The sequence below is a fragment of the Vipera berus genome (assembly GCF_964194415.1).
Source record: "Vipera berus genome assembly, chromosome: 6".
Classification (NCBI taxonomy): Eukaryota; Metazoa; Chordata; class Lepidosauria; order Squamata; family Viperidae; genus Vipera; species Vipera berus.
This window is the reverse complement of record NC_138208.1, coordinates 68932215-68944921: the sequence shown is the minus strand read 5'-3', so window position 1 is coordinate 68944921 and position 12707 is coordinate 68932215. Positions and strand designations below refer to the sequence as shown.

Genomic DNA, 12707 nt, shown 5'->3' with positions numbered 1-12707 from the left:
ACTCCAATTTTGTATTACAGTCACAGGCTTCACCTCAAAGGGGGCTGTTGGTATTTATTCTATTTCTAATCTATATAACAATTATTTCTTAGAAGCATATATCTGGATTGGATGAAGATTGAATGACTTTAGGCTCTTGTATTAAGTTTCTCTCCCCCCAAAAGCAGATTAATAAATTAATCCATTAATCCATACATTACTGGATCTCCTGCAATCTGCTTCCTTAATAAGTAGAAATCTGCAGTGCTCTTTAGCACACTGCTCATTATTAGTTATCTGTTGCAATTTTTACCATACAAATGAGGAAAGATTACAGATAAAATTGTGGTAATAAAAACCCACTGCTGTCACATTTTAGTGCTGCTTTTTTAACATTGTCATTTGCCTGAATTAAATATAATTTAAAACAAATGTTGCTCAACTTCTAAAGAAACTATCTTGAATCTTTAAATTGGAAAGTGGTAACCAATCAGGATTTATACATGACAGGCCTGCTATTGAAGAAAGTGAGAAGACACACTGGTAAGGTCCTCCCAATTATGTAGGAAGAAAAAAGACGGCAGCATGCAGATAAAACAATATACAAGTTTTCAGCAAAATCACTTTTTTAAAGCCACAACAATCTCATTTCATTTATGTCAATTATTTCAATAAAGCTAATTTTTTATTCTTTTCACAAAATTGCAAGACCAATAAAACTGCCCTCATGCTGTAGCTGAAATCTATCACAAAATGTTACATACTTTACAAAGAACAATTGACTTCATCTCTTTTCTCAAATAAGCATTAAGAATATTATGTTGGGCAAAACCACTAACACTCATCTCTGCAGTAATTCAAACTAGGTTAATAAATCGCTTTTCTGATGAAATTAATCTTGAAATAAGATGCAAGTCCACGGAGGTCAGAGAGAGATGCTCCATAAAATGCTGAGCTTCAGATATTCCACCTGGCGTTTTAAGAGTGGTGATGCAACCCACAGCTATAATTTAAAGAACTCGTATGTAAACAGTAAGGGTTGGCCTTTGTATACACAGACAAAGGTAAAGAAAATGAAATGGATATGAAAATTTAAAGGGCTCCTTTATTTCTGTAACATCTATTTCCCATACAATGATCAATAACAGCAAAAGTATTCTTTTACCTCAGAAGATGAAGTTTCTAAAGACCAGATTACATGATGTATAGATTAGGAGTAACAACTTATGTCTTCAAAATATGTTGGCTTACAACACTGACAATTCCTTGCCAACAGCTATATTGGGCAGGCTGATGGAAATTGATGTCCAAAATTTCTGGGCCTATTCCCACCCACCCCAGATCAACACTCAACTACAGGTAGTCCTCAACATATGACCACAATTGAGCCCAAAATTTCTGTTGCTAAGTGAGACATTTGCTAAGTTAGTATTGCCCCATTTAATGATATTTCTTGTCACAGTTGTTAAGTGAATCACTCCAGTTTTTAAGTTAATAACATGGTTGATAAGTGAATTGGCATCCCTGTTGATTTTGCTCGTCAGAAGAACACAAAAGGGGATCACATGACCTTGGGACGCTGCAAAAGTCATAAATATGAGTCAGTTGCCAAGAATCTGAATTTTGATCACGTGACCATGGAGATGCTGCAATGCAGTGTGAAAAATGGTCCTGTCACTTTTTACAGTGGCATTGTAACTTCCAATGGTCACTAAATGAACTGTTGTAAGTCAAGGACTACCTGTATTAACAGTAGCTGAACTGTAAGAGAAAGTACAAGAAAAAATTAAAAATGTATCTCAGAAAAGGAAAGGGAAAAAATTCAATGTATTTCATGGAAACTAACTTACCTGTGCCCCATAGATTCGCTGCATTGCTTGAAGCAGCTGGTTGGTGTACTCTGTGAGTGTTCCAGCATCTTCTTCAAATACGCTCAACAAGGAGCGGGTCTGAAGCATTTAAAAACAAACATAAATGAAATATTGAATAAAAGTATCACTCACTTTTTTCTTCCATTAGCAACACCTTAATTATAAAAAAAATCATTCAACAGAGATACCATCTGCCAAAGATTCTGTGAACCAGCGTTTTGTTCACCTAGTTGTTGACAAGAAGTCCACAAGTGGGACATAAGCTTAGGGAGCCAACAATTGTTATTACTGTACACAGAGCCACTGGTACTAGTGACCACCCCGTAGTCTTTTCTTGTGGAATTAAATCTGGCAGATGTTACCTGTATAGTGAAGGAATAAATTCCACAGTAAAACCACACCATCTACGAAAGACTCCCTCTATTTATTAGATGACCCTGGCTTCTGGCATCATCAGATAGATCAGTGTTTCTCAACCTTGGCCATTTGAAAATATCAGCCATTTGAAGATGTCAGCTGTCTGGGGAATTCTGGGCCCACACTTCTTCAAGCAGCCAAGGTTGAGAAACACTGAGATAAATGTTTTGAAAGTGCTGCTTGCATTGGGGAAAATCCCTTGCACAGTCACTTATAAAAGGGAAAGGTGCAAAAAAAGACACAAGCTTGTTTTACATGTTTGTAGGATAATAAATATTTACACCAGATTAGGAATAAATGCTTAAATACATTTCATTGTACTAGGGAAGGTTGTGACCAGGTAACCTATTTAGTTTTAGATGTCTAATATGGGTCACCCCTTCAAACAAAAATTCTAAGGGAGATTTAAGGGCCACTCATACATTCTATTAACCTCAATGAAGAATTACTTCTCCAAACAGATCTAGGCTTAGAAAGGTTTTTTTCCGGAGAACTGTAAGTGTGGGGGAGTATGGTTTTTAATTCCAAATGTATGTTTATATTATTTCCATTTATATGCTGTAGAAATGCACAGCAGTGTGTACATTACATTGGGTTTACATAATTTAAAATGCAATATCTTAATATTCCATATGCCTATTTGCATTATTTGTATTAGCCCATTACTGAGCACGAAAGGGTAATTTTATCTCTCAACAGGTCACTGCAGGAGAAACCAGAGTAATGGAAAGTGGAATGGAAGCAAAGGTAAACAAACAAAAAATACTTGGAGATTACAGGGTGATAAAAAGGGAATTTTAATCCAAACTCCTGAGGATATCAGATTAGAGGAGGATTATGTAATTTTTAAGGAGGAATATCAGGAAATGATTCAAATGAAGTTGTTAAGGGAGGAGCCAACATAGTCAGGAGAACAGAGAAAATTCATACAACCATTATGTACTATAAAGACTAATTATGTAGACTTCACCAAATGATTGCTGATAAATTAAAGCATGAAGCCACAGAGTTTATGTTAATACACAGGGCAACTTCAGGGGGAAAAAGCATTTGGAGATCTTAGAGGAAGAAGGATTTGATCATATTCTATGTCTGAAACCTGGGCTAAGGGGAAATATTTTGAGAAGTTTCTTCGTTATTCATTGGACAAATGATTTAAAAGGGATCTGAACACTTGTTTATTCAATAAAGTAAGATGACTGATAGAAGTGAAGCAGATGCTGAGGACAGCAGTAAGTTAGATAGTAAGTACATTTAATGATAGTAAACGTTATTTTCTTCCAATTGTAAATATATCATGGTGTATATGGATATTATTGCTTTTGTATAATTTTAACTGCTGTTCACTTTGAATCTGTTCATTTTTTGTTATAGTTAGTATTTAAAAATACTAGTTACTGGAAAACTGACCAAAATAAAAACTGAAATTAGTTTCTGATTAGACCAAAGTATAACATCTTGGATCTCTCAATATGTAGACACAATTATGTGATAGGCCTTTATTATTTTTTCTGGACTGTCTCAATTTCTAAATTACTTCTGTGAACACGCCTTCACTGAAAAATTGTAGCTAAACAACTATATCTAATAAATCTACAAATCAAGGAAACATGTGGATTTTATAAATTATAAATAAGCATGAAAGCCCATAACTTCAGCAATTGTGGGAATGCAGGGTTCTAAAAAAATATCCTGTCCATAGTGGCAATTGTTTTATATTCAATTATTGTCCAGTAAGCACCTGCATCCATTTGCATGAGTCACATTATATTGTTTTGTTTGTCAATGAACCAAAAGACTCTTTTGCAATGCTTAACAAAGATCCAAAACCAGAAGAGGGAGAGGGCTGTTTGCTAATAAAGTCATTTGGTCCTTGCTAACAGCAGTTGACTGACCATAAGGATTTACCAAGATCCCCAAATTCACCAGCCTTGAACAATCAATCTCCTCCTTCCACTTTGAATTGTCCTGCATAATTTTTAATTGTGGAGTCTCAATATTTAACCTTAATTCACCACCTATCATTCCAAACCATTGTTTTTTCTCCCAGCTGCTTTCAGATAGTTATTGTTTTTCTTTCCTGCAAAATTCCTCACTTTTCTTCAGTGACCTAGATTTGTCAAATTGGAGCAAATACACTAATAAAGTTGCAGTACTTGGTGTCTCCACCTCCTCCATCCAAAAACTCATTAATATTTCCAGGGTATACTGCCTCAGTCCTTGTTAACCCTTCCCTACTCCCCTTCCTTTCCAAGTTATAACCTGAGAAAAGACACATTGCCATAACAGCAACTGCGCGGAAGGAGCGTTATTTTTATTACGATAGTTAAGAACCCTGCTCTTTTTTATATATTACATCAGGATCCTTAAATACTAAAGATTGGGTTGTCATTATGTGATGCGAAGTACATCTCTGATCGCCAAAGAACTTTGAATATTTTAGTGACAGCACTTGGTCAGTTTAAATAATATTGTTATTCTCTTGGTACCATAAAAATAATAAAATGGAACAGAAGGAAGAAGGCGCGACAATATCATTTGAATAATAGTTGTGAAGACTGCAGTCTTTGCAGAAGGTAATTTTCCTATGCTTGTTGTGAAACGATAAATGCAGTCTCAGATTTGCTTTGATGCGACCATAAACTCTATCCATAAAAACAGGCTCGGCTAAATCACATCTTCCCGATCATTACCGTCAAACCTTTTTCTCCTTCTACCCCTCCCCGCCCCCGGCCTTGTCCCTCGCCCGGACGGCAGGTAGCTTTTGCACGGAATCTGTTGCGCCATCCCTTCCCAAACCGCCGATCAGGTGCACTGAAGCCTCGTCCGGGATCCGATACCTGCGGACTATCTTGCAGAGCGTCTTCTAGGCGAAGTCTGTCGACGGCGGGCATTGCCTGGCGCTGGAGAGGCGATCGGGAATCACGTAAGCTTGCTCAGCTGCGAAAGCGATGGCCAGGCGTTTTTGCTGACACGTCGGATCTGGACGCTGGGTCGCTTCGCCCAGGAGAGCGAATGCGCGAGGAAACCGCCTGCAGAATCCGGAGTCTTTCCGCCGGAGCCTCCTTTTCCTTTTCTTCCACACTAAAATGAAGGGAGAAAGGGGCCAGAGGCGCAGCCCACGAACCCAGGGGTGTGTTAAACAGGTTGTACTCCCGCCTGTTGCATGCCCAGCCCCGGTCAACAGGCAAGCAAACGCCTCGCCTAGGACTCCTCCTCTTAGTTCCTGTTTCTGGCAGGACGAGAAATGGAGAGCAGCAGGAAGTGTGGCACTGAGGATCTTCCTCATTAACTCTTCTGTGTGCATTCCACCCTGCTTACAACCTTAAGGCAAAGAGCAGAGACGCAAAGTGCAATCAGCAAGGGAGGGTTATAACTAAATGTTAGAGCGTGGAGTGTTCCCAGCCAAGTTGTTAGGCAGCTAGGCCTTTTTTTTCCAGCATGCTGTACAGTAGTTTAGTCTCATTTTCATTTCCCCTCCCCAGTTGAGCATATTCAGTGTTCATGGGGTTGCTTCGAAGGAGGATTGCTCCCTGTTTAAATATTTGCAGTTTTGCAGAGTTTGGAGATTTTCTTAGAATGCTGATTCTTCCTGACCCTGGGATGGGGGTGATGATCCCCAGTTGCGTTTTCTGTTTAATGAACTGCATAAACTATATTTATGATTCCTAAAGTGTGAGCCCTTGAAAAAAAAAATTTGGTTTATCATTATGTGGAAAATAACTTGGAAGTAGTGACGAAGTTAAAAAATAAAAATATATATGCTTTTAGTATCATGTAATCATATTTTATATTTTATAATAATCATTTTATAATCAATTGCTTGAGTAGATGCTTTGAGAATATGGGGAAAAATATAGGCCTCTGGTGGAGGGAGGGGGAGAACAGGAGTTACTATGGGGCCCAAATGTGAGTCACTATCTAGGAATTGTTTTTAAGTACCTTCTGGTGCCTGGTACCCCTGGCAGGTGTAGAACATGGGAGACATCTCTAGAAACAGGATAGTAGGGGAGGGATCTTATTAGTATAATGTAAGCAAACAGGGGCAGAGATAGTGTATTCTGTTTAGGCGCTTCTGATAGATTGTAACCTCCAAAGCCTAAGCCAATGGGACCAGGGGGGAGGGAATGGGGCGTCGCGATAGGATGTATAATAATATGTGATTTTGGAATTTGGGGTGTGGTTCAGTGTTTGGCTACATTATTTTTTAGACTTGTTGTGAAGTCTTAATAAACTTCTTTTCTATTTGTAACACAGAGTGAATTTCAATTTGTGACTATTTTTGTGTCTAACAATTACAGTTTAAATTCTGTATTCATTGTTATTGTTGACTGCAGATGATGATCACCATGCAGTTCACTGCAGTTGATCATTACAGTTTTGTACGTTGTTTTTAAACGTGTTTTATAAGCATAAGGTATGTATGTGTGTGTTTTCAATTGAATTATACACTAGAATTGTGGTTTTTGAGTGATTTAAAAGGTCAACACAAGAATAAATGAAAGTACTACTGTAATCTTTAGCATCATCTTAACTTCCAAGAGCCATTTTTAGAAAACCTAATGTGTGAGGAAAAACTACCAATTGAGGAAAAAAATAAGGTAAAAGAGGTATAGAGAATAAACCAAATCTTCATTATGGTCAAAGACCCGCATAAATATAGGAAATATTCTGGAAACTTTGGGGAATTGGCATAGAGGACATGATCATAAAATTGAAAAAATGCCCAACTACCACCACCCTCCAAACTCTGAAAAGGAGCGTCAATAATCTGCTAGTCTTGCCTTCTGGTGGGAAGAACCAAAGCAAAGAGCACCAAGCTTGTTCTGAACTAAGCTCAAAGTTCTTAAAACATTCCTTGAAATTCTGCCATGGCATATTATACAAAGGAGGACAATCTCTACCTGCATTCAGAACTGCAACTGCAAGTGATTATATTATCCCACAAGTGGGGTTTAGATAACCTTAGCCTAATCTTAGTCTAAAAGTAAACACAATAAACATTTGTTCTGCTTCAGCTATTTGAAATAATGCATTAGAGGAAATGATGGTCACCAAAAAAAAAACATTTTTGACTGTTTTCAGAGTCACAGAAAAGTCCTGAGAAAGGTTCTGCTTCATTTGTGATCACTTCCCGTTTGCAATGGGAAAAAGCTTCGGTATGATTCTCCTTACCTCCCTTGGCCTTTTCCTCAGTGCAAAAAGCAAGCATTCTGTCCTCTGATCCAGGTTGGTTACTATAGTTAAAACTCCCATTTCCCCCAGTCTCAAATGTGACACAAAGGTGGTTCTTGTAATTTGAAAAAGTCACTGATGTAATTGTTAATTACACAGACGTTTGTGTGTGCTTTTCTCCAGGTATCGTTTTCACCTAGTTCTTTTTAAAAACTAAATAAAAATAATTAAAAAATTAATTTACCATGAAAATGATTTCAAGAAAAACAAAAGAAATACAGGTAATCCTTGACTTACAACTATTTGTTTAATGACCGTTTGAAGTTAATGGTGGCATTGAAAAAAAATGACTTATACCAGTTCTCACAACTGTTGCAGCATCTGCATGGTCACATGATTAAAACTTGGGCACCTCTCAATTGGCATGTATTTATGATACTTGCTCTGCCTGAGGTCACATGATAACCATTTGTAACCTAGCTGCCTTCCAACAAGCAATGTCAATGGAGGAAGCTAATTTTGCTTAACAACTGTGTGCTTCACTTAACAACTATAGCAAAAACCTTAAAATTCATTTAATAACTGCCTGGCTTTGCAATTGAAATTTTGGGCTCAATTGCAATTGCAAGTTGACTACCTATATATATATTCCCATGTTAATGTTTGTATTCTAAAAATATATTGATTTTGTTCCTTGTTATCCTTGAAGTTTTGATGATTTACTATTTGCATTTATAAAATGGGAGAAAATATGATTCTCATGAGGAACTGCAGATGGTGCTCCCAGTTGTAATGGTAACAACTTGTAATGGTAACAGCTTAAATAACAGCTAACTCTGCTTCCTCTGTTCTGTTAAGTATCTCCTCATAACATGGCATCTCAAGCTGAGGGGAGCAGTTTCCCAACCAGCTAGGTGCCCACCAGCTGAATAAACACTTCAAATAAAACAGGTTAAAGAAGAGATTTCAGCTTTGAACACTTAGGGTGGCAAACAAGCTTGACATTTTACACATTTGAAATTGCACAATAACACTGTCATTCTTTCAGGAGGGTAAACTGTACTGCTAAATAAAAATCAATGATTACCAATGATTTATGATTTATTTTTCTAAGAGCCTGCTGTTATGGAGGACTGTAAAAAAACAAGATTTTATACCATATAAAGCACTGGAAACAGGCTTTTATGCTTCTCTGTCAGTACCTTTTTTAAAAAATATATATATTAAAAGTTGTAATAACAATAGTAAGTACTAAAAAAAATAATTGTTTTTAAAAACTAAAAAACAAAAAAGTAGAATAAAAGGTGTAAGAAAAAGAAAGAAAAAAAAGAACCCCTTCTAAGAAAACAACTTCCCCCTCTCATCACAAATATAAACAGTTTTACTATTTTTCATCTTTTAATTAATATATAAAACATAGGATTCCAAAATTCAACTCTTAACTACAGGCAAATCCATAAATGACATCTTCTCCAGTCCAGGTGTCAAGAAAAAATCCAGAGTCCCATTAATTAACAAATATAAAATCATCATAGAATCATAGGCAGTGCTTTTTTTGTAAAAGAAAAAGGTGCCGGAACTCATACATGTCATACAACCCGCCTTGCCTACCCTACAAGGTCCCATCCAAAAAATGTGCCGGAACTCCGTTCTGGGCGTTCTATGAGAAAAAAAGCCCTGATCATAGGGCTGGAAGGGATCTTGGAGGTCTTCTAGTTCACCCCCCTGCTCAAGGTAGGAACCTTATGCCAGTCAAATGGTTGTCCAGTCTATTTTTGAAAATCTCCAGTGAGGGAGTACCCACAAACTCAGGAAGCAAGCTATCAGTCAGAAAATGTCTTACTTCCAGATTAGATCTCTCTTTAACAAGCTTCCACCCATTACTTCCTGATCTGCCCTCTGATGCCTTCCAGAATAAGTCAACCCCCTCTTCTTGGTGTCAACCCCTTAAGTACTCAAAAACAGCTATCACGTTCCCCCCAATCCTTCTCTTTGATAGGCTAAATATATCTAATTCCTTCAACTGTTCATCATATGATTTAACCTCCCGACCCTTTATCATCTTTGTTGCTCTTCTTTGTGCACTTTCCAGGATCTCAGCATGTTTTTTGTACCTTTGGGACGAGAACTGAACACAGTATTCTAAAGGTGGTCTCTCCACCACAGTGTAAAGCAATACTATCACTTCTAGTTATCTTGACACTATCCCTGTTGATGCAGCCTAGGACTTCATTGGCTTTTTTGGCAGCTGCAGCACACTGCTGGCTCATATTTAAGTGGTGGCCCACTAAGACACCTAGATCCCTCTCACAGTATTCCGACTCTTAACTTTAAGCAAAGTCAGATTCAGAAGACATAAAGTGGTGCCACAATTATAATGTGAAGAAAAGACTAAACTTTAACATGCCGAAGAGAGACAATAAAATGCTGAATTTATAAAGAATGGATGGTTTTATCATTATGTGTTAATCAGATTCAATGACTTGTTCAATAAGCTATGGTTAAATCATGGATACAATGAATGAGTAGCCAACATTAATTATTCTGATTGCCACCTAACTGGCAGTAAATCCCATTAAACACACAGTATGCATTGCTTGCAGAGTTTCACTATACAGAATTATATTTAAGAAATAATACATCAGACTGAATGTTACCTGTTCTGTGATTCTGTTTCTAACTGCAATTCACCACATTCTTCTGCATCACTCAGAAACAACATATGAAGATGTCACCCTCTAAACTAATAATAATAAAGTTGGAAGGGACCTTGGAGGTCATCTAATCCAACCCCCTGCTCAAGCAGGAAACCCTATACTATTTCGGACAAATGGCTGTCCAGTCTCTTCTTAAAAACTTCCATTGCTGGAGCATTCACAGCTTCTGGAGGCAGGTTGTTCCACTGGCTAATTGTTCTGTCAGGAACTTTCTCCTTAGTTCTAAGTTGCTTCTCTCCTTGATTAGTTTCCATCCATTGCTTCTTGTCCTGCCTTCGGGCGCTTTGGAGAATAGCTTGACTCCCTCCTCTTTGTGGCAGCCCCTGAGATATTGGAACACTGCTATCATGTCCCCCCTCGACCTTCTCTTCATTAAACTAGACATACCCAAGTCCAGCAGCCGTTCCTTATATGTTTTAGTCTCCAGTCCCCTAATCATCTTTGTTGCTCTTCTCTGTACTCTTTCTAGAGTCTCAACATCTTTTCTACATCATGGTGACCAAAACTCTCTCTTGTTCTCATTTTTTTCTCCTTCTGCTCATAATTATGAATAGTGGAGTTTGCACACATCCCAATGGCACCAAAATAACAATAAACACCTCAACATGCAATAGCCACCACCACTGTATACTTGTGTCACAATATCTGATATAAATATATTAGTTATGGCATTTGTCTGATGACATCATACCTACAGTACATTGTCCTTTCCCCTCTTTTAGATACAGTTTTGCAAGAAATTGATTGCCAAGTATAAAAACTTTGTGATGTTAACTGAGAAACAAATAAGTTTTCCAATACTCAAGGTGGTAAGGCGAGTATTAATTGATACAAAATGAAGTAAATAGATATATACATAAATATGTTATCTTACCTTATCAAAATATATATTTCCAGGGAATTTTTCAATGAAAGCTGATCACAGTTTATTGAAACTTGACTTACAGCATGCATACTGCACCACAGTCTCTTCAAAATACTGACTTTGAACTGTTTCCTAGAAATTATTCTCAGAAAGACACAGACAAATACATTTATTTGCACATTCGCACACATATACTGAAAATCTGAAAAAGAATGGGGGATAAAAGATGGCTCCATGTAAAGTAGAGCCAATGATTGTAGCCAAGAACAGAGAGCCAACCAGTAGATCAGTTTCTTTAACACTCTCTGGACAAAGAGACAATGTGAGATCACCCAAGCTGCATTTTGTATGGTTGCTTTTCACAAGGATACTGCAAAGCAGTGGTCTCTGGATGGGGAGAATGACCAGGAGCTGAGGGAATGTTCTATACTTGCTTCAGGTGCAATAATTTAGAGCAGTTTAGTTAAAAGATATAAAAAACATGAAAATATCCACAGTGTATATTAAAATAGGAATACAGATAATTAAAGGTAAAGGTAAAGGTTCCCCCGCACATGCGTGCTAGTCGTTTCCGACTCTAGGGGCCGGTGCTCATCTCCGTTTCAAAGCCGAAGAGCCAGCACTTGTCCGAGGACGTCTCCGTGGTCATGTGGCCGGCATGACTAGACGCCAAAGGCGCACAGAACGCTGTTACCTTCCCACTGCAGTGGTCCCTATTTTTCTACTTGCATTTTTACGTGCTTTCGAACTGCTAGGTTGGCAGAAGCTGGGACGAGTAACAGGCGCTCACTCTGCTAAGCGGCACTCGGGATTTGACCCGCCAAACTGTCGACCTTCTGATCGACAAGCTCAGCGTCCTAACCCACTGAGCCACCACGTCCCTTTTACAGATAATTAAGAAAGAACAAATACAGAATCTTTAATTTGGAATTAATGGACAATTTATTACAGAGGAAGAGGAAGAAAGTTTTGTGGGTTAATTTGTGTAAGAACTATCTATTATAGCCTATTTTGGCTAGAGAGGTTAATAGGGATAGGTGTTTGTGATGTGTAAATGAGAATATGTTTAGGAAATAGTGAATTGTGGAAGAACATAGATGGGAATGACGCTAGTTTTCTTTTATTTTAGTTCTTTATACATATTTAGTATTATTAAGGATTGGTTTACTCTATATAAGCTAGAGAGTGATGGATTTTAGAGTTTATAATTGTTAGTATATGATTGTTCATGATTGCTTTTTAGATATATACCTTGTATTTTGCTCTGGGAAGTCGGGGGGGGGAGGGGGGGAGGAGGGGAAGTAGGGGGGGAGGCAGGGGAGGGAGGAGGGAGAGGGGGAGGGGGGGGATAGGGGGGAGGTAGGGAGGGGAGGAGGGAGGGGGAAGGGGGGGGGTTTAAAGGAAAACTGTATTTTAAAACTTTTCAATAAAAAAAAAAAAGAAAGAACAAATACAGATAAATAAAAAGAAATGTAAAGAATAATGATAGCCAAAACTGATTAGAACACTGTCAAGAACAGCTTGATTTTCACCATCCTTTTGAACTCTGTCAAGGAGGTCTCTGTTGATAGAGAATCTGGCATTGTTACTCCATTAATGGTAATTGATACTATTTTAAGCCTTCTTGGAAGCACTTGTGTCTCCTAGCAGATGTAGTTAACGGCAATAGATAAATATATAAAG

At 37.8% G+C, this 12707-nt stretch overlaps 1 protein-coding gene across 3 annotated transcripts in view; it reads right to left on the bottom strand.

The window, feature by feature from the left end:
- Positions 1–5441, bottom strand: part of APPL2 (adaptor protein, phosphotyrosine interacting with PH domain and leucine zipper 2) — a 30438-nt gene extending 24997 nt beyond the window's left edge. For all 3 annotated transcript variants that reach the window (XM_081330982.1, XM_081330984.1, XM_081330983.1), the window contains exons 1-2: positions 5108–5441; positions 1830–1928 (exon numbers count right to left, since the gene is read on the bottom strand). In XM_081330982.1, the coding sequence (XP_081187108.1) occupies positions 1830–1928; positions 5108–5161 (153 nt within the window). In that variant the 5' untranslated portion in view covers positions 5162–5441. The remainder of the gene's footprint in view (positions 1–1829; positions 1929–5107) is intronic.
- Positions 5442–12707: the final 7266 nt, after the last annotated feature.